The sequence below is a fragment of the Colius striatus genome, chromosome 10 (genome assembly GCF_028858725.1).
Source record: "Colius striatus isolate bColStr4 chromosome 10, bColStr4.1.hap1, whole genome shotgun sequence".
Lineage (NCBI taxonomy): Eukaryota > Metazoa > Chordata > Aves > Coliiformes > Coliidae > Colius > Colius striatus.
This window is the reverse complement of record NC_084768.1, coordinates 20,639,181-20,662,354: the sequence shown is the minus strand read 5'-3', so window position 1 is coordinate 20,662,354 and position 23,174 is coordinate 20,639,181. Positions and strand designations below refer to the sequence as shown.

The 23,174-nt window shown below is 37.0% G+C and overlaps 1 protein-coding gene across 8 annotated transcripts in view; it reads left to right on the top strand.

Annotated features, from left to right (window-relative positions):
* Positions 1-23,174, top strand: part of RABGAP1L (RAB GTPase activating protein 1 like) — a 257,389-nt gene that overhangs the window by 68,484 nt on the left and 165,731 nt on the right. For all 8 annotated transcript variants that reach the window (XM_062004315.1, XM_062004314.1, XM_062004312.1 and 5 more), the window contains one exon: positions 1,871-2,021. In XM_062004315.1, coding sequence (XP_061860299.1) covers positions 1,871-2,021 — 151 coding nt within the window. The remainder of the gene's footprint in view (positions 1-1,870; positions 2,022-23,174) is intronic.

The window sequence follows — 23,174 nt, the reverse complement described above, 5'->3', positions numbered from 1 at the left end:
AGATGAAAAACAGAACGATGGTCAAAACAAATGAACAATGGTCAAAGCAAAGCACATCCTACATTAGAAAGAGTAACAAGTTAATTCACACAGTCTTCCTCCTGCATTGCTATGAAAGTTGCCATAATAAGTCACAGTGACGTTTAATCAGTAAACACTATCTCAAAAAGGATTTTTAAACATCTGTGATTGCAGAGTTTTCAATAGTGTGCATGTCCAGTTGGGTTTTTTTTTAATCCTGAATGTATGGGCTCAGTGACCGGAGTAGTTTTGTGTTTTGCCAAATGATGAGGGGTGATGGACAGGACCCAGACACCAATGAAAGGATTAATTTTACTTTGCTGTCTACGTTAAAATGTTACAGAAAATAAGATAATACATTCAGTTACAACAATAAGCTCATGGTACTCTTATTTCTAAGCAGTAAAGAGCATAAGCAAGGTAATGTACCTAATCATTACTACAATGGTAGTGATTAAGAAAGATACACCACTAATTGCCTTATTGATACATTACCATCATCCAGACCCGCAGTTGCTGGGTAGCCCCTGGTGCAGCAAGGGTTTGGAGAGCCTGTCTCAGCAATGCATCCACTCGTAGGGTAGGTCTTCTAAGTTGTGCAAGAGGGTCCTGCTTTTTAAATTGTTGAATAAACAATCTTACATAACTTCATTGGCAGAACATCTGGTTTCATTCTCTGTTGAGATACAACCTGGAGTTTGGCCAAGGCCCCAGATGTAATCAAGGGAGATTCCTTATCTACTTGGTTCTTCTTCATGTACTTCCAACAAAGACTGAACATCTGGTTTCTGAGCCTTGAACACCAGCCTCTGTACAAGCAGAAGTAGATACATCAAAGCGATAAATACATTCTCATAGTCGTTTTAGCTTCACTAACAATCAGAAACTTTATCCTCAATAATTATACTTTGTCTAAGCTACATCTCTTGCTAATGATCATGCATCTTTCACTAATCATCAGCTACTACTGCTAAATAGCTACAAATGTTATACAAAATAACGTTTGGCAGGGAGATTCATCTAGAGACTCACTTTGGTTTGGGCCCTATTGCTCAGGCCTTGGCACTTCATTTTGAAAACCACACCTTCAGTATCCAGCCTTTTCATAGAATATAGCCTTTTCATAGTTTGATATACCATCTTGTGTAGCCATCATTAGGTAGTTTTGGAAAACAAAAAAAAAGTCTTCCTGCAAGTGTCTTCCAACATGTCTTAGTGTGTCTACAAGTAATAAAAAACCAGCTCATGCTAATAGGTAGATTTATTTGGAATGGTGGGATTTTACCAAGGTATGTATTACTGCTTTGTGGGACTTGCAGCATGCTCTTGGCATGAAGTGCAAGCCTGGAACTTCAGTCTTCATGCTGATACTCTTGAAACTGGCTTTTATGTGTCTTCCAAAATGTATTTCTGTGTACAGCTTAGGTTTTTTTTTAATTTCCTCTTCTCAGCCTAAGCTGAATGTATATGTTGAACAAGTATTTAAACTGAATTGTCTCCACGGGTGGCATAGTTTTCTCTTTCATTTCAAATTGTTCTTCATTAGCCAGTTTAGTTCAATTTCTGCAATTGGTCATTGCTTTAATTTTCACTAATTTCTCTACACCTAGAGAATCTGGATATCATTACATTTTGTCACTGGTTCTTGCTGTAAATCCTCTCAGAATTTTTGCTTCTTATCTGGCAAATGCTAATTAGCTTAACCAGTGGAAGAAAAGTTGCTGTTTCCAGTTGCTGACCCTGCTTTTCGGAATAATGTTGGAAAATTTACAAACTTTTTAACGTTTTTCGTCTTGATTTCTACTCCTGCTGTTGAAGTGTAATAGGCAAATAATTGTCTACTTCTCAGGCATAATAATCTTGTTGTGAGACCAAATGGATTATCTACCCTGGTGAAACGTGGTGTTCCAGAAGCTCTAAGGGCAGAAGTTTGGCAGTTGCTGGCAGGATGCCATGACAACCAGGCCATGCTGGATAAATACAGAGTTCTCATCACAATGGTAAGTGATTCTTTTTTACTTTATTATTATTGTTATTTATTTTTTTAATCTTTCTTTGGTTGAAATGAATTCTGCTGAGCAGTAGTTTAATTCAGTGGCAAAGTAGCAAAAGAGCGAAACAGTTTGACTTGTTTTAAGTAACTGAAATTGTGATTTGGTGTCTTTACCTCCTGCCACGGGTACCTGCTGAATGGCATTAACAATAGAAATTACTGACCTATATCTGTAGTAATGCTTGACATTTAGCTTTCTGTTTGCTTGCTGTGATGATAATAAGCACATCAGCTTGTTGTTCAACTGTTTGGGTTTTTGGATATAAACTCAAATTCATCTCTTTGTTTTTTCAACAGTGTCTGTTTTCTTAGTTCAAAAAAGAAAAGCAAATGAAACCTCACAAAGTTGGTCATTTCTTATTTTGTTGTTTGGTTGGTTGATTGATTGTTTTTAAAAAAAAGAATGTTAAAAACATTTTTACCTAGCAGGCAGCCAGTCTTACTGTATGGAGGATTTGAGAGGAGAATCCTTTTGGGAATCTTTTCCCATTCCATATCGTAATGACACCAGTGCAATCAGTAAACATTCTAAGAAGTTGTCTGCATAGATGTTCCAGACTGCCGGTAGTTGTGACTGAAACACTGAGAACCACAATGTTGTAGTAGCAAAAAGTCTGTGCAGTGTCAGGAGGTAGAATTACCATTGGGGGTCCTACAATTCCTGCCACTGTGGGGCAGTTACACACTCTGAGGAAAACGGCAGTCTCAAAAATGGTCATAATGGCAGAAATGGATCAAGATTATTTTTATGTTGCTCATGCAAAGTGTTGAATTTGTTATCTGGGGAATGAATCATCTGTCCATACAAAAGTTCTGAGGTAGATGATGTTGGTAGAAGTTTCCTTTCATAATGCTGTCGCACCTTTTTGATACTTGTCCTCTTAATTTGACCTAGCTACTGTGTTTGTAAAGTTTAAAAGCGTGCCCAGAGCCAGAGCTGTCCTCATGTCCTTCTTCCTTTACTAATAACCGAGGATGTTTTGATAGTGTAAATTTTTTTTTTGACGTTTTAGTTTGATTATATTTTCCTTAGAAACCATTCACAGGACATCTGTCAGCTGTATGTTGCATCAAAACCACCTCCATTATTTTGCTCTTGCTTTCCAAAAGCGGGGAAGATGTTTGTTTCACAGCGGAGGAGGGAGTGGAGAACTTCTAAAATGCAAGCTTTATCTTGACGCTGGGGCCTCGTGCTTTAAAAATACCTTGCTGCGTTTGGCCTTTTCATGATACAAAATATTTCAGTGACAGGTATTTTGGAAGATGATATTGCATACAGTAGTTCATATGAAATATTACACTATTATAGATTAGAAAATGAAACTATTCTGAACTGAAGAATTTATACAATTACACAATTTATATATCTATATTTACAGAATTTATATTTTATGAAATCACTTTTATTCTGAAATTCCAAACTTTCTAACTGTATATAACTACTGGTGATCACATCATTTGGCATACATTGTATGAAAGGATTCATAAAAATAAATGAACGGGAGAGAGTCTTTGCCAAACCAAAGTTAAGGCCCATTTGTGACCTAGTGGTGGTCCTACTCTGGCAGTGGTGTTAGATTAGATGATCTTTCCAAGTCCCAACCCTTAAGATCCTGTGATTTTTAGGAACAGTTAATATTGGGTGCTCCGGAAAAACCGGTAAACTAATTTTTTTAATGACCTCTTATCTCATACTCATGTCTGTGAACAGAACTTCTTTGTGTTTCATATTGGTGTGTTGGCAATGTGAATTAAGCTAATTTTTGGAGAAAGAGAGAGTGCAATAAAGGCATGTATATTTTATTCGCTGAATCTTGAAAGCTTTATGTAGTGTGTATGCCAATAATAATATGGCTGTTAAGCTTCAAAGGTATTTGCATATTAATGATTATTCACTTGCATCTTCTGTATGAAAAAGCAGAACTGATTTCTTTTTCTGGTGGTGTTCGTACACTACCATTGCAATGTATCAACCACATGTACTTTATTGTTTCCATAATTATTTATTCTTCTCATCAAATACATAGCTTTCATCTTGACTCAGTTTATGTATATGTTTACATAGATACATTATCTCCTTCTACTTTGGTCATTCTGATTCACATTTCTCTCTTGGTTAAGGATACTTTGGGAAGCTGGACATTTTTGTGGATGCCTTGACTACTGCAGTAGAATATTCTGTAAGCATGTGTATTCCTGACTCTATTTCTCAAAGATATTGCCAGATGGTTAGAGTTGGCAGTGTTGTGAGATACAAGAACTGGGAAGTGGTAGTAACATCTGTGAACTTGACCCACTGCCTACTTAACTCCTCGTAAAACTCTCCCCCCTGATACAGCTCTCTCCCTTCAACAGCTTACTATTACTGCTCAGGTCCCTCGAACCTTTCAAAACACTGTCCCGTGCTGCTCTGTCTCCGAGCTCCTTCGTAGGAGCCTGCAACAGCCTTTCCCCTTTTCAGTGATCCAGCCTTACCTGCACGCTCTGGCTAAACTGCCAGTTGTAGTACCTCAGTGAAAACAAGGGCACACTGGAAAAGCCTCTGCACCCAGGGATTTGTACAAAAGTAATTTATATAGGTGTAGTTGTCTGGTGATACGGCTCAACTAGCAATGCTATAGAGTACTGCAGTAATTAATGTAGTGTTAGCCAGTATTTACCAGTAATGTAAGAAATGACAGACAGTTTTCTTGAATGAGTCTTGACTTTAAAAGCATCTTTGACATTTGTGTTTTCTTTGGTTGTGTAAGATATAAAGGAAATTTTGTTTAAAGGAAATTTGAGAGGCTTAGCTTGAGGAACAGATCTTGAAAACTGTCGTTTTAGTATCATAGCTTGAAAGGTGAACCCGATAGCTGGAATTAATAGTGCTGAACATATGATACCTAACTTATTACTATCTCTTCTGGGAAACAGTTAAATATGTTAAATAGTGGAGTTTTAAAACTACTATGGTGTTACCTGTTAACTCCTGGTAAAACTGTGCTTTCTAGTGTTTGGGAATTGTATCATTGGCAGGCTAAAACCACGTTCCTTGTGATGAACTGAATGATAGCAGACTTTGAACATTTCCATTTACTTCAGAGGCCATGATATAGGCACATTTGTTGTTCTGTGCCAGTTGCATGCAGTTTGTTCAGGAGTAGTAAGTTAGATTGGCCCACTATTATTCACATAATTTAATGGATCTGATATGCATGTTGCGCTCTATATAACCATCTGTATGCAGAGCTCTGAAATCTGCTGCAGTGTTTTTCAGTTAGAGGAATGTTTTATTCAATGTGTTTGTAGGAGAGAATAATTTTGGGCTTGTTTTAGTGTTTCAGTTCATCACAGAAAGGAAAGTAAAATCTGTTTCTTATTTAGAAAAATCAATGCCATACTTTTTTTCTCCAAAAGGCATGTCCTCTAGTCCTCTGCACTTGAGGTCAGTAGTCTGTCAAGAATGATATAGTGAACTGTATTTCCTTTCCCTTTTCAGAGCACTCATATGTCAATATGTTTCCCATCTCTATGTGAATTTGGAGTTCCAGGAGGGAAGGGAGAGAAAAAAAAAATACTTTTGCTCTCACAAATACTTCCTTACTGACAAGCACTATCTTGCTATCTTAATGTCTCCCACTGCGTTCCATCTTGGTGATTACTGTGAGCCTCTCAGAAAATTTTTACTGGAGCACAATAGTAGGTCTTGCATACAATTTTAGAGAGTAGGAGTATGATTTGGCAGCTGCTTTGTTCCTGACATACATGTAAATCTGTACTGTGTGACAATCAAAATATCTCTTTGTACCTTTTTGGCACATATGCCATAAGCTTTTGGCCTTGCTGCATGGGGCACAGTGCAGGAAAGGGAAAATAAAACATACATCAGCAGGGATAAATGTGTATTTATTTTTATTTATTTATTTTAAGGAAAAGACAAAGGCAAATAGCACTGAGAAAAATCTGCTTATGTGGTGCTAATGAAGAGGTAATACTGGTGTTGTATACAGAGATTTTGCAAAAGCGTGTCAGGTAAGTTTGTTCAAAGAATAAGTACAGAAAAACATACACAGACTGGGGTCACTTCATTCATTATTTCATGTTCAGCTTCACTGGTTCCTCTTAAGAGACTCAGATGAATTTTTCCATCATGAGATATATTTATAGCTCCAATAAACTGACCAGTGGCAAGACACAGTTTACCCTGTTTACAACTGAGGTGTCCAATAATTGTCTTCAGCAATAATTATGCATCATCTTGCCCCTCTCTGTCCCTGTCAGAATAGGTGTCAGGCAATGTCAATGTGCAAGTTAGAAATCTGCTGTCGCTTGACAGCAGTTAAAGCCACTTACTGTAGAATACTAGTTGCATCTGAATTGGGACAGATGTTTTATTTATTACATCTTATGCTCCCTAGTATGAACATTTTGCTTTTCTGTTCTGTTTTTCTGCTCATTCTTGTATGTGTTTTCACTTGTGAATTTGTAGGGCGATGATTCTTCCTGTCTTTTTCAGCAGTATGGACTGGGTGTCTGTTTTGTAGTGCTGTTAGTAATTACTCTTGAAATTACACTTTAGTCTTTTTTTCTACGTTTAGAAAGTAACACCTGCTGGGGTTGTATGTAGTTATATAAGTAAAATAATGAAAGCAGAAAAAGAAAGCAATCATTCACATTGTGTAGTTTGAAAACTTTTGGATGGACCATTTTAAGGTAGGATTTATGATTGTTACATGTATCATTTCTTCATGAAAGACTTGGAATTGACAATGTGATTTCCATTGAGAAATGAGCTCCATGTAGAAAGTTCATTTTAACAGCAGACTACCCTTAAATGCTGCTGCTGTGGTTTAAGGAAACAAAACTTGAATTAGATTTCTTACTTTTTCAAGTATGACCAGAAAAAGAAACTTGCTTGCAGATAGTTGTTGGGAATATTATGTTACTCAAGAGCATTGAAAATTTGCATATGAATGTGAAGGCCCATTTTTGAAATGGCTGGCAACTGAGTTGAAGGTCTTAAAAAAAGAGTACATGGTTGTCCTTCTAAATAACTTGTAAGAGAAAAAAAAAAGAGATTGTTTATTTTCGTAATTTCTTTTGGCAGTATGAGCATGTGCCGATAACAGTTAGAGATAATAACTAATTAAAGGGTCAGACTTCAGAAGAGTTGGCCAAAAAACAGCACTGTCTGCTGACTGTAATGGTGTTTTGCATCTGGACCAATAACATTTCAAGCCACTCTACCGAAGAGTGAAAATCTGAAGAATTCTTCTAAAGTCTGAAACAAATATGAGAGGCATTGATTTGGGGATTAAATACTGCCATATCATGAAAACAGTTGATCTCAGTAATATAATTTGAAATTGGCATTAATCACTCAGAGGTATAATTCCCAAGCAGTAGGGACCAGTTACGTGGAAGTACATTCAGTTGCTGCAAAAGATAGAGCAAATGTGTTGGGGTTTGGGATGGATGAAAGCTAATCTTTTTAGAGCTAATAATACATAGTTTATCCATTGTTTGGACCAGTAGTATTATTTCTGATTCCTACAAGACAATCCTCTCATTGTAAAGCAAAAAGGTAAAAACCTTGAAGCTAAGGTTTAAAATTTCTGGAGACCTCTGAAGTTTTGCCAGCCTGGATATAAAATTAAACTTTAGTACTTGTTTGCTGAAAAGAACAGTAAATGTTGACAAATGGAAGCAGTCTGTGCACACTGATGGAATTACACTTTATACATGTCTTCCATTAATTTTCTTGTATCCTTGTGGTCACAAGCCCTACAGTGCGTGTGTCCAGCTGCCTTGGCCAGATTCAATTGTGTGTGATGTGGACGACAGGGGATTCTAGCTACAAAGTCACCTCTGCTTTTCTTGGGTTTCTCTCAGTGACAACAAACTGGGTTTTTTCAGAAGTTTTTGATACTCTCTAGGAGTCAAACAGTTTTCATGGTGTGGGCTTTTCTCACAGAAGCTCAGTATCTTCAGCCTGTCATTGCTATCCTTTGTCTCTCTTTCCTGATTGTTAGTGAGTTTCTGGCTTCCAGCCTGGTTTTCTGTTGGCAGAGGTGATGTGCTGTAGCTTTGCCTGAGGTCTCTGACTGGCTGGTCATCAGCTCAGTCTTAACACTTCTGCTATGAACCGCTACGGAAAAAAGTGGAGCTGCAGTAGCAAAAAAATCTCTTGAATTCTTTAACAGCTCTAATAATATATGCACTTTCCAGGAACAGACACTTTTTCATAGGAGTAGTTCCACAAATGAATGTCTGTATCCTCTCTTCCCCCAAAAATGTAATCTCTTGTCCAAAATTAAAAGTTAGAAATAGGGAGCTAAAAATAGAAAGTACCATTGTTGAAGTTTCATCATCTGCTTTAAGCACAGTTTTCAATGCATTAAATTAACTTTAATTATCTGTTTTGCTTGGTTCATCTGTCTGCAAACTCATCTCAAAAGACTGAAAACAGACTTTTATGTAAACCTAATGTAGAAATATATTTACTTTTTAAGCTTTCAAATTATCAAAAGTGCTCAAGCAAGAAAAGGTATTTGCTTCTTTGCATCACACTTAATATTTAGTTGGCTTTTTAATTTTTATCACTGGTTTGCTTACATAGTAAGAGGAAAGTGGAGGAGGTTAGAAATGAGCCACTGTATCTATGCAAATAGCATTAAGTGCAGTTGACTTTGAAACTGGTGCCCTGATGCCATGCTTCTTGGGTTTGAGTTTTTTTAAAATTTGTTTTTGTGTGAAATGGATTGAAACAGTTCAGCTGTGTCTCCCACGGGGACAGCTCTTCACACCCTGCCCCAGCGTGGATCATCCATGGTGAAAACAGTCCTTACTACTTACTACTGGGTTCTTCACAGGATCGCAAGTCGTGACAGCGAATCTACTCTGGCGGGGGCTCTTCTCACCCCACAGGCTCCCAGGTCCTTGACTTGCTCCAGTGTGGGCTTTCCCATGGAGTCACAGCCTCCTTCAAGCATTTACTTGCATTGGCATGGGCTCCTCCATGGGCTGCGAGTGGGTCTCTCCTCCACTGTGGCCTCTGTGGACTGCAGGGGCACAGATGCCTCACTGTGGTCTTCACCACAGTTCAAAGGGGAATCTTTCTTCCAGTGCCTGAGCACCTCTTCCTCTTCCTTCTTCACTGACCTTGTTGTCGCCAGAGATGTTGTTCTCACATTCTCACTCCCTTCTGCTGCTGCTGCCGCTGCCATTTAGCATCTGTGCAGCAACTTCTTCCCCTTCTCAAATACATTGTTCACAGAGGTGTTACCTCAATCACTGGTTGGCCAGGCCTTGGTCAGCTGTGGGACCACCTTAGAGTTGACTGGCCTTAGCCCTATCAGTTACAAAGGAAGCTTCTGGCAACTCTTTGTTTAAAGGAGCCAACCCTGTAGCCCCTCCACTACCAAAACCTGACCTGGACAAAGTCACTACATTTAGAAAGGCTATTTTAGTTTGAGTAGAAAATTAATCAAGCTTGTTATTTGCAGCAATACAAAAGGATATTAAGTTAGCAGTAGGAAAAGGAATATTTTTTGTCCCAATGGCATTATGCAGGGTTCCATTGCTCAGTGTTCTGAGACTAATTAATCAGTAAGAGTGTCTAATTAAAAAGATGACTGTTCACCAGCTGCCATAGCAGGTTGGTTAATGGACTGAAACATTAGAGTATTTCTGTAGCAAATATTTGTGTTCAAAATGCTGCATTTGTTTAACTGAAATGAGGGAGTTTATGTTTTTACATAGTGAAGAATAACTTCTACATTCTCTGCCCAGTATAGTAGGAGGCAACTCATTTCATCAGAGCTCTCTCTGGTAAGCACTGTGGTCACAGTCAGTGCAAGAGCATTGAGAGCAGGCTGCAACATAACTGGTTTCTTCTTGCAGTAGTTCTTAAAAAATGTGTCTATGCATTGAAGCAATCTCCTATTTCCAAATACACCTCTGGCCTGGGCCACAGCCAAAACCAGTATGACTGTCGACTTTTCTTCTGTCACGTGCTTATGGCACAGTAGTCTACTGAAAATTATAAAGATCTCTCCTTTTGCAGGAAAGCATCCTGAAATCTTTGAAGAAGGTGTATTGTCTAGTTTGTTCTTCCAAATATTCAAAACACAGTATTCCTTTTCTCACGGAACAAATTTGACAGCAATAATAGTTTAAAAGTTGCAGAAATGCTGGTCTGTTATATTTTTGTCATTCTAGTGGTTTTCTTGTCATTTGTTCTGTCTACTAATTAAGAATAGTCTCCCTTAACTTTTAGAGAGATTAAATGTTAATAATGGCATAGCTATATGCTTATCCATTGTAAAACATCCTATTTTATAAGGATCCACTAAAAAGAGAGATAACTCTTTTATTGCTTTCTGAATGGGATAGTTATTAAGCAAAATAGTTCTAGATGAACTGATCAATTTGAGATGCATATACAACTTTTCCAGTATTGTATTTCTTTTAAATTCAGTATCTATAGGTAATGCCTTCAGTTTTACTTTTCTCTACCTTTTCTCAAAGGGTGAGGAGACTGTGACTGTTACTTAACTTTTCTGCTAAACTGAGATAATTCATTTCATGCCAAGCAGATTCTTGATATTTTTGGAATTTAATACTGTTTGTAGAGAAAAATTAGATCATATGCTGTTTGGACTGATGAGATGCCTCATTTTTGGTATAAGTTGAACTGTTAGTGCTGACAGTTAGTCTTCCCCTTGTTTAAACTGTTTTAGTGGCTCTGCATACTGTGGAATAATAAAGTATATATGAACTGAAAATACTTATTAGACATCAGTGAAAAAATATTGCCCCTGAAGAGCAGAAGTTGACAAAATTTTAATTCTTTCAATAGCTTTATTAAATTCAGACTTCAGATAAAAGGTGTAGTTTATTATGAATGTGCCAGGGTACCTAGTTTCATAGTAAATGTTAATATTACTCTTACAAACTCGAGAATAAAATGTCCCTAAGGTGAATTTAATTTGTCAAGTTTTGATTCATTTAGAGCTTGTCTGGAGAAAATCTTTCAGTTTTGTGTGCACAAAAGGGAAAATCTTGTGCTCACTCTTCATCTTTGAATAAATTCAATTTAATGACAGCTCTTTTCAGGAAAAAAGGAGTAGCATCCATTAGTTATTTTTATGTCATCTTAATTTGTATTTTTGTGTATGTTATTTGAGCTGGAAAGTAACGCCAATAATATTTTTTTCAGGGCTTGCATAGAATTATAAGAAATTCTGCCACATGAAGAGATTTCCTGCTATTTCTTCTCCATACTCTCTACTTACTTTAGCAAGTAAAATGACACTTACAACACAACACCTCTTGGGGCACTGTATGACCTACTGTCTCTAAAAGTCACATAAATTGACACATTTTTTCTGAAGGATTTGCATTTGCCCTCTTGGAGACCACCCTCTGTTTTGACTGTGAATCGATAATCTATTTTCTGCAAAAAACAGAGGAGTGTCCTTGCCCATCATTTCAAGCAAAATGAGAAAACCGTGGATAATACAAGTATTGTGGCTTCAATAGGTTTAAATGGTGGTTACTGGCAGAATTGATGTTAAAATTCAATAGTCTCATAGCCTTCAGATAGATGTATATTGATGCAAATTAAAAGTGCTTGTTAGGATGGAGTGAGGATGTCTCAGTGCCTTGCTATTTCTTTACAATAGAGTGTGCAGTAGTAGCTGATAGTTCTGGTAAGTGCTTGGAACCCTTAGAGCTTGTCATAAAATCCATGATACTCCTTCCTAGGTAAACATTAATAGGTATCCTGGTTGAATTTAAATATTGGTTTGTTAGTAGGTGTTGATTTTTCTTGTACCAGTAATGATGTCAAGGCTGAAACAGCAGCCACGGTAATGTTTTAAACAACTTTATTCTGCTCCACTGAGTAACACTGGACTATTTCTGAAGTTCTCTGCAGCATGTGTTGTCTGTAATGCATATTCATTGTGTGTATGCATCTCCCTCTTGCAGCATAGGACACTAGTTAGATGAAGCAAATTGTGATGTATATGAGCCACTGTAAGAGAACTGCAATTCCTGAGAGTTTATTTTATTATTTTTGTAAAAATCAACCTTCTGTTGATATTCTTTCATCCGAAACTCTCTTCTTCCTGACTGGCCTCTGCTTTCAAACAAAGCCCATTCCTAGCTGCACATTCCTATGGTAAAACGTGCTTTAATAAAAATGTTGATCACCAGTACTGTTGTTAACAAAGGCATTTTAAGAGACTTTAAACACCAGCTGTGGCTCTTGGGAGAAATTTTCAAAAGCTATATATGAAGTATACTTTGGGATCCTTTGATTCTTAAGTGTTCCTCTCTAAGCATTTAGAGCTCGTTTTTAATTTAATTCTTCCAGCTTCAAACATGAACATACTGAAACCGGCAATTAACAGTCAGGAAAAGGTGGTTTGCTCCCTTAAATAAGTGTATTCATGATTTCTTAAATTTCTTTCTTTACCTTTCATAAAATACTCACAGGAAATATTGTTTATTTTACAAACTGCCTTGTGCTTTGTTTTCTGTGTAAGCAAGTATAGGACCCCAGACTGGGCTTTTAGGGAGAGCAGTTCCTGACAGTGTGAAGCAACCTTTCAAAATTACACAACAGAATCTACAAGGAAGCTGCCCTCAGCTTTAATTCAGACACAAACCATGCTAAATACAAATTACAGCTAGTCATTCAGATTTTCAAGAGACATAGTCATTCCATTTGCATATGCAAGCCTCTTGCCCATGCCAATGTGGCAGTTCGGCAACTCAGTGATGCACAAATGGCCTTCCAACTTCTAAATCAGAATGAAGGTGGCCTGAAATCTTTTTAAAGATTAACTTCAAGGTTTATTTACACATGCAATAACAGAAATTAGTCAGCCTTACAAGCAAGGCATTTAAAATCCAATTACTCTGATTTTGAGTGCAGTCTTCTGATATCCAGAACCTGGACACTATGCAGATAGTATCACCTAATTCCTATCATACGAACTGCTCTATTACAGTCACATACAAAGCACAGTGTTTTATCTCTTCCTCTCACCTTCACAGCACCAGCCCTTAAGTACTGCAGCCTCTTGAATGCCAGTTATGTAACCTTTGTTTGAAAGCAGAGGCCAGTTAGGAAGAAGAGAATTTTAGATGAAAGATCACTGAAGTTCAAACTGGAATTTAATGAAGGGGTGAATTCTGATACCTTTTGCTACCTGAATTTAGGTATGACTTCTTTATGCTAAAACCCCAAATGACAATGATATCCATATGTTCTTTGTGATATTCTAAGGGACCGAGCTAGGATTTAGTACATTTGACAATAATCACTTCAGAAGAGATGAGACATCCGTAGACCTTCTGTACAACCTATATATACTAAACATTTTTCTTTCCCTTTGTAGTGTTGAGTATGTTCATACCAATTAAGAGTAATTTCCTTTATCATCAAGCAGATTTGCAGCTGCTGAAGTAAGCTAACTAAAAGGAGATCAGTTGCAGTCTGCTAGTGTATATACTCTAATAATATTTTCTGTAGGTTTCTGTGGACATACTCAAATATTTTGGCAGCTAAGAATTTTTTTTCTTATTGTAAATTTTCATTAGTTGTTTTAAAAACTGGCAACCGAATATTGCCGATGTGGGCTTTCACTTCATTTAGCTAGATTCTGTCAAAACAATCCACTTTCAAAATGCAACTTTTTTTTTACTAGATAGTACAATATCCAGCCGGAATCATCGTATACCAGGGGTGCAGTTTCAGGCTGTGTGGTTGCCAGAAGAGGTTTCTTTTACTGTGCATTCCATCTCTTTTGTATACTCTATCTAGTGATTGCAGGGCTGATCCTTCATAGTAACTTGCAGATTTTTATTTAGAAAACTTACTTCCTCCAATCTCTGTTAGAGCAATGAGATGTATAAGTGTGGTGTGAGAGGGGGGGACATGTAGCTTGAGTAGGGCAAGAGGGATGGGTAAAACCATTTTTGAGGCAGCCTTCACATAGCCTTAGTTAGATTAATGTAATATTGCAGTCTAATTAAATCTGCTTCTTGTTACCTGTGTGGCAAAGGACTTGGAGGTACTTTTGAGAATGATGCCACCTTTCTTTCATGAATTTGTAAGTATAATTTCAGAAAGCACTTTTGGTTTTTGTTGTCACACCTTCCAGGATTTCCTTTGCCTTTCTATGCAAATGCTTGCTCTCAAATTTTTCTTTTATGGAAAATCAAAAATAGATAAACTTATGTTTGGGATAAAATGTGTCTGCAAATGTTACAATAAAGATTCATTTGGGATACTCTTACAATATTTTTATATATATATATATTGTAATATACATATTCAGTGCAGAAATACTCAACCCGATATAACAAGAAATGTGACCCCTGGATGTTGAACATAAGCAGTAGATTTACATAGCTGTCATTTAAGTGGAATGATATTTGGATTGCTGCACATTTTCTTTGAACTTGAAGACTTGCATTTCAGGAAAACATACACTTGATTAAGTTTAAAATATTCTACAATGAGGGAGCTAATTTCATAGAAAGCTCAGAACAGCATGTCTTTGGTTTCCAATAGCTGGTTGAGTCAGCAACAAACCTTGAAAATACACAGCCTGACTCCTTTACCCTAAGCATTAGACAGAATACTTCTAGAACTTTCATTTAAAGCCTTGATATTCCTATGTCTTTAGATTTATCCTGACTGATGAAAAGTTATATATAGTGACTGTTTATATGGAGTTTAGTTTGCAGAAGCTGTTGACTTTGTCAGAGATTCATTAGTTCAAATTTCCCTAAATCATTTGCATCTCTAGAAATACATGTGACTTCATGTGATGCTTGACAGGGAATGAATTGACTGTGTTATCTAGCCTTAAGGATTAATACTGAGGCTGGGGAAGCAAAACTACAAAAATACACTTACATTTGTTTGTTTAACCTTGCTGCACTTTCCTATGTAATGTTTGAATTTCCAAAAATCTGTTTATTTTTTTGTGCTGTGATAAGGAGTTAAACTGATTCTTTCCCCTTTAGCACAAATACAGGAGGAACCTGACTTTGATCTGTATATGTGACCATCCTACTCCTGCATCCTTAAGGCAGGGCTGGCCTGAGAGACTTTCCATATGGATCAGAAAAGAATTATGAGTAACAGTAGTAGGAACCTTGATTGACTGTAGTGAAGACAAAATAGAAGGGACACGCTGTGCTGAAATATTAGCTTTCACTGAGTTGCTAGCACATACTATGTACATGGTTGCAATGCAAATATTTCCAGTATAAGTTACTGTTTCTAGTCATAATACTCTGAAGTATCTGTTAAATACTTTGCTTAGTATTAATTAAGGCTTATCTGGGTATGGGCTTTGGAGCATTTAGTCACATCACAGTGCATGTAGTTCTGTTATTTTTTTTTTTAATAGAAGTAGCAATTTTGACAATTTAAGAAGTGTTGGCTGAGATACAGTGAGTTCTGTAAGACTGTTGTGGAAGTGCTTATGTAGCTAGGAGCCCTGTAATGATGATCAAGCATGTATCAGAAATTTAAACATCTTATGGTCTTGTAGTTATAGTTGTCTTTATAATTCATTACATATACAGGGGCAGAACTCTGCTGCTATAGTCAAATTAATTTTGATATTCTCCAACTTTTCAGTAGTTAATCATTAAGTAGTTTTGTTACATAATGTCTTTCAATCACTGTGATGACTGACATGAATACTGTCCGATTCCTGTTAAATAATAAGTTGGTATATTTTAAGTGGCATAAGGTATGTGTTTTCTTCCTACTGACCGTGAGAATTATGCATGACTAATTTTGTGTTCACCTTGATTTCCTCCCTTGTACTCTGTGGAGTTCTCTGAAACTTGTACTGATTGTGATCTCCAAAGCAGAATCAAAAAAAAAAAATCCACCCCAACTGCTACTTGTCTCTGAAGCTCTTTCTGAAAATTGAGTCATAGACGTTACATTTTAAGCCAGCAGAATGTTTGATTATTCTACTTTTGACTGCCTTTAAAATTCTAGTTGCCATAACAACTTTATTTCTTTATTTTTAGCACATCAGTTGCCATAACAATAAAATATAGCTTTTTGAATGCAACCATTTTTTTACTTTTTTTTTTTTAGTTTGTTTTATAAAGAACCTTCTTGGGAAGGGAAAGGAATTGTAGCAAAGCTGCTTCCCTGTGAGCACTTCAGTTAGAACATAAGCTAAGAAATATATATTTTTTAAGCTAACCTTATTCCACTTCCATGACAGTTTTTTTACTAGTGTTTTCATAACTTATGCAGAAAAAGGAATGCAAATCACTGTCTAAAGCCTTTCCTTTGTAGAAAATTGCTGTTGGGATTTCATTTTTATGTGTTATAGTTAATGTATTAGAAAATGATAGCTGTTAGAGAGTAATTTCCAATATCTTTATTTTGTTACATGGAATGACTATAAATAAGATACAGGCAACTGCTGCTGCTACGGGAAACATTTTTCTTTATGCTATTGAAAGCTGTCCTCTTTCTGTTTGTTTGGATGTTTTCTTTTTCCTTACTGTAGGATTGCTTTAAAGATTCCTGTTTAAGTTTTGCAGCAAGTAATTCCATTTTTGTCATGTCATTCTTTATCTTCTGTTAAAAGTAGGAGAACAAATTATGCTCAGTTTGTTCCTGCAGCAGACATTACAGACATGCTGGGAAGAAACATGCTGTGTACCTTTTCAAGCCAAATTCATTCTAGTGGCCATATAAAAATTATAGCCACCAGCATCCTATGCACATGTAACATGAATGGCCCTTCCCAAACATACTGCCAAATTAGTTAGAGGCCAGTCTTTAGTTCAGTGTGTGATATGCTGAGTTTGGGCAGTTACATGGGATGTCTCTTAAAAGCATGTGAATAAAGAGAATGACATTTAGCTTTGAGCCATAATTTTGAGCAGAGGGGAAAGGTAAATGTGTGAATTTAATATTGGTGGAAGAAGTTGGAACAGGCTGCTCAGGGAGGATGTGTAGTCTCAATCTGTGGAGGTTTTCAAAACCCACCTGGATGTATTCTAGTGTGACCTGGTCTAGGTGGACCTGAGGGGAGGGGTTGGACATGATGATCTTTAGAGGTCTCTTCCAACCCCTATCATTCTGTGATTCTTTGACTGAAGTTTAATCTATAGAATTGACTTCCATATTCCCTGGTAGTGTCCTTTCCAAAAGGACTTGAAGATCTCTCTATTTAATGTATGATAAGGTATGTGTTTGTTAAAAGTTTTTTCTTAGAGATGGCAAATAATGTCAGATTTGGTATTTCTTTTTGAATAAAGAACATAATTTCTCAGTTCACATAACATTTTACATGTGCCAATTTCTAACTATAAATATAAATGTCCTCATTATCTAATACAATCAAAGTAATTTAAGACAAAACTCGCTAGTTATTGGAAGTTGAATGTATTAAGATATTATTAATCTTGAAAGATAGCTAGCAGATGTGAAATGATTTTATATATTTTAATTAGCTGATTTTTAACTCTGGGGCAGAAAAAATAAAAATTGATAATTCCTGATCTCAGTGTCATTTTCCAGACATTGATCATTGCCAGATTCCATGTCTATGAGTTAGCCAGAAGTCTACTTAAACTGCTGCTATTTGCAACATTTTCTCTCTAGGCCATTCATGGTAGGAAGCTATTCCTGGTCCTTTCTCATATATGGTTATTGATGCAAGTGTGTGCTATATAGACTCCATGCTGTAAGAGGATATAAGTGATACCTCTTCAGCAGTTACAGCTGGGAGAAAAATTTGGTCTAAATGAAACTGAGCTTAATATCCATAAAAAGAAATTGTGCCACGCTTGAGTTTATAAATAGTTTTTGTGCCATATCTTTTCCATGTTCCCGTTTTGGATTTTTTCATAAAAGTGGTAGAATAGTAATACTGAGTAACGGTTTGTTTAAAACTGTTTGTCTTCTAAAATTCCCAATTTGCTTTCATTGTTTTCAGCTTTACTGTTCTCAATAATGGAGTTGAATTTGCTATCTGAAATGTGGGCTCAGTACCACGAGCTCCTCAGTAGATCTTGTACCAAAATAATGACTCTGTAGTCCTTACCTGATTATTTACAGCAACATTTGAAGCTATGACTTTTTTCTTCTAATTGATCCTAGTTGTCTGGTTGTTTTCTGAGCCACTTTTTATCTGGAGGAAGCCCTATTTAAAACAATCTACTAAAGAAACAATTTATGGTGGAATGTGCCCTTTGTATGTAAATTGAAACTTAAATTGTCCCTGTGACTAGGCATGAGTTTCCAGGCAGCCCATCCAGATTAGGCTAGATGCTCTGGGAGAATGGACTGTGGCCATTTAACCTAAGGTGCATCCATGAAAAGTAGATTTGAGTCCACATCTGACAGGTGTCTTTTTTTTTTTTTTTTGGTAAGAGCAGGTGCCAGTTCACAATTTTTAGGGAAGACAGTTGGAGTAGGTAATTCTGAAGATATTAAAGTATTTCTGAGATAAAGATAAATTACTCACACAAAGGCTCTCTGTATTGTAGCTGTCAGCACAGATTAAAAGTAAATTGCCAAAGGTTACAGTGAGGAATTTTTGCTGTACAAGTTTGCTGTTGTGCTCAGAAGTGTGGTGCTGAGAGGGAGATAGATTTGCAAGTGCATTCAGGGTTGGTCCTACAGTAGTAGGAATGCTTTGACAATAAAACAAGAGTGATCATCTTGGGTAGATTCAAAGAGTTAACATCGGACACCACTTTTCTTTGCTTTTAAAAGGCAATGAAAAATTAAAGCTACTTTTGCATGCACTTAAACTTTACACTTTGATGCATCCAAACGTGATTTTGAAAGACTGGCAGATGTACTTGGTTTTGATCCTTTTGTTCGTATCTTAGTAGTTGCTTTTGCATGGATCTTAGAAGTTGGCTTCTTAATCAAGGTGACTATAAATTATTCATCACTCAAACTCATTAGATCAAAATTGGTTGCCTTTTAAAAGATCATGCTGAAGTTTCAGAGAACTCTTTGGCTTCAAGTATATGAAAAATCAAAGTAGTGTTTGGAGTTGGCTTTTTTTTCTGAGTAGCCTGTAAATCTATTATTCTAGCTCTGCTGCAATGGAATTATTACTCATACTGACTGAGCTTATTCTCCTGCCAAGCCAGCAGGAACCCTTTTGAACATATACTTCCTTGGTGCCCAGTTGTGATATGCTTTTAGAATACCTATGTCTATGGACTGTAGTTCCTGGCTTGACATAGACAAAAGTATTAGGAAGAACACAACTATGTCAAAACATGCCTTTAAAAAGTTTAAATTAATGCAGTATTAGAATGATATTTTAAGTATTATGTTAAAATATGAGAAATTATTCCCAGGGGAAAAGAAAGGGTCATACTGCCTTCACTGTTCACACTCTTCTCTGCATTTCAGTGTTTCTTCATTTGCAGTTCTCTTGATTGCTGTCTTTTGCCCTGTGATTTGACAGGTGAAAATTCTAATAATCTCTTGAAAGCAGTGTCATTAATGGGTTGTTCCTTTCTGTTCCCTCTATGGTCCTTCCATGCATAGAGACTGTGTTTTATGTTAGCACAGCTGCATGGATAGGACATATGTTTATTATGGTACTTAAAATGTAGAGGGACAATTTTCAACAAAACGTATGGTTTTTTTAGACTGTCTATATGTTTTCACAAACTGCTAACTAAACATCAGTCACCTAATCAGAAGCAGGAGCTAAAGGAAAAGCAATGCAAACAACAGGGCCCTCCAGAGTGATGCCTGGAGCAGTGACAGGTAGTAAGTCTCCATTTTTTTGCCAACACACTTTTTTTTTTAACATGCTGGTTTGAGAGCAGGTCCATTAGTTTCAGTGGCAAATGCCTGAAATTGTCTGAGAGCGTGTGTTGAATTTTTGCTTTTAATACGATCCTAAGACACTTTTCCTGTTTTTCCACTGTCCATTGTAATTCATTTTGGAGCATTTGCTATTGTATGTGGTCATTTAGTAAATAGCATCCTTCTGTAGTTTAAGTGTTGTTTGTTTAAAGCAAATGCTATGTTTAATTAATGAAGAGTGCTAATTATCACCATTTATTAGACTTCACAGCATGTCCCTGAAGTAAATTCACTTCTTGATAGTTTCTTGCATGGTGTTTTATTTCTATTGATTTGAGGCACAGAAGTTGGATGGTATTTGTCGCTTTGAATTGAGTTTGTGAAGTGAATTCCATTTGTCATAGGAGCATCAATATAATCTTGCCTGAAGAAAAATGTCCTTTAATGTAAATTTCAGAAAAGCAACTATTTAATCCATGATATCACAGGTAGTAATTTTAAAAGGGAGATTGTAGCTGTTTACTCTGAAGACTTGCTTAATGTTTATTAAATACATGAATAACGTTAGTAACTGATTTAAAAGTTTCAAACTTCAAACAGTGAAATTGTTAAATAACAGCATGAAAGTACTGCACAATAAACTTGCAATTGTGAATGTCCATTTCTTCTGTGGTGGCCAACTTCTTTTTCTGCATTGCAGCATCTTAATTACCTAATGTTTCTATGATACTGGCTAATATTTGCTTTACTAGAAACAGTACTGGGAAAGAACTGGGGCTGTGTGTCCAGCAGAGGAGCAGACTGTAACAGAGTCTGCTGGAGTAGCAGTAAAAAGAAAAGGGATCATTAGTTCTCTTCCACATCCCTCACATACCTTGACCTTTTAGAAAGCTGCTGTTTCCTTCCAGCCTCTTACCTGAACTCCTCCCATATGCCACTCCAAATTGTACTGTCCCCTTCTATCTTCTCCACTTTACAAAGTCTACTCTGTTGCTGCCATCAAAGTCAGTTTCGCCTCTAATGTGGAAAATTATTAGGTAGGCTCTGGGGATAATTTTGTCTTGTAACAGTGAGTTAAGTGCTCCACAAGGGCAGCTGCATTTCAAAAATGGCTGTGTAACTTGTAACAATTGATCTTTTTAGCAGTCACAGGGGTCTGTGAGCCATAGCACTGTAGAATGATTTATGGTGTCCTTCATGATCACGTGGTGGGAGAAGGAAAATGATCTGTGATAGCAAAACTAATAAATCAGAGTATCAGGTGGAGAAATCTTCATAGAGTGGTAGGGTATATATATTCATAGGTTTAAACTTGCTGCAAGATACTGTAGTTTTCTTGAGAACTAATACTTTTGGGGTTTTACCACTGGCCCAAGGGTGTTTAGCTGTGGTGACAACGAAGATAAACAGCAACTAGAAAAATTCTGATCTGATAGGAGTTACAGTGAGAGTGGTCAAATGTTTGAGCAGGAGCCCGCACAACTGTGAAAACTGCATCCCTGGAGATATTCACCACTCAGGCAGGAGCCAGCACAACCTGGCCCCTTCTATCCAGCTGGAAGAAGACTGCTCAGTCCTTCTGTTGTATGTAACCAGCTACGAAGTTTACGCATCATGTACAATACTGCTGTGGTCACTTCCTTTTCTTTATATGCAAATAGTAATAATAATTAAAAAAGCCTGAATCTATTTTGTTTAAAACTGTGCCAGAATCTCTCTAATCTACAGACAGAAAACTTTGTCTGTATAGCATTCTAACATGCCGCCTCTGATGTACCATCCCAGTATTGCCACATGTTAGAAAACTCTGTCTGTAATAGCATGGCTGATTACTGCTTTAATTTTCACTTACCTCCAAATGTACGTAAAATACAGTCCTAGTCTGTGCCACAGGCTCGTGCAGTTTGTGCTGCTGCTGCTTAGAAAATGCCACCGGGTGTTGTGCTCCAGGAGGAGCTGAAGTGATAAAGCCACTGGCAGTGTGCAGTGTGCCTTTGGCTTGGTTGTTTGGTTTTTTTTGTTTTTTTTTTTTTTTTTGGTAAAAAAGGAACCCTGCTCTTATTTCCAGAAAGAAAGAAATCGAACTTCTTTACTTTTGAATCACTAAATCCCTTTAATTATCATTTCTGACAGGAAATATGTTACCTGCATTGAAAACCAACCAGCAGAGGTTGCCATTGATTTTTCTGTTGCCTCTTACCTGCTTAGCAGTATCCACATTTTTTGCACAGAACCTGAAATATTTGGCTGAGTTCAGTGCTCTGCACACACAGTGGTTTTGTGTCAGCTGCATTTGACCTGCAAGTGAGGTAACTGTGGTCACTGTAACATTTGGAAGCTACAGTAGTTACCTCTATTGAGCAGGATGCACTGAGCATATAGTTTCTGTGAGTCATTTAATTTTAAGCTTTACCTTTGCTTCTCTAACGTGCTGCTTGTGTCTTTGAGGCTTTCTAATATGCATTTTAAGATGTTTTGGCCCTTTGTTTCACGGGTGCCCACCAAAGAACCGGCCCAGGCAGGGGAGGGAGAAGTACTGGTTGCTGCCATGTCTCTGCACACCGCTGTTTGTTCTCTTCCCACGCCAGAGGAGTGGGGAGAGGAGGAATAAACATTGCTTCCTATTGTTTCGCCCTTGGTATGGATAACTGTGGCTTAAAGCTGTATTTGGAGACTAAAGGGAACTAAATTTAGTCATTAAATCTGTTGTCACAACCGTACAGTTCTGAGGTATTGGAGTGGTTTTAATTTTTTCATCGGTTCTTCGATGGGAAGATTTGGAATGATCACAAACCACTCATACTGCAGCAGTTTATGCTGCTTCCCATTTCTACAGACTTGTCATCCATCCTGGAATATCTGCTCCAGGCTGTACTCAACATATGAGATGTTAACCTAAGAGTAGCTTCTTAAAATCTTGCCTGTCATTTGTCCTGCATTAAAGTCATAGTTTCTAATGACTTTCTTAAAAAGTCATTTAAGATGATAACATTCTTGACACGTCTTTCTGATTTGTAGCTCAAAATACTGTGTTATGATTGGTCTTTTGGTATCTAAATTTGCTGTTTCTCTAAGGGTGTATGGAATATCCATGGAAGAGAACTTTGCTGATTGTACTTTTCTACTACTGGGTTTATTTTTAGGAAGCATGAAGTAAACAAAGTTCTGAGTCCTTAATTGAGGAATAACAGCATCCATTTGCATGGATAGAGAGGTCTCTTAATTGCATTAGAAAGTCTGTGCTTGGAAAAATTGTTATTCACAGTATTT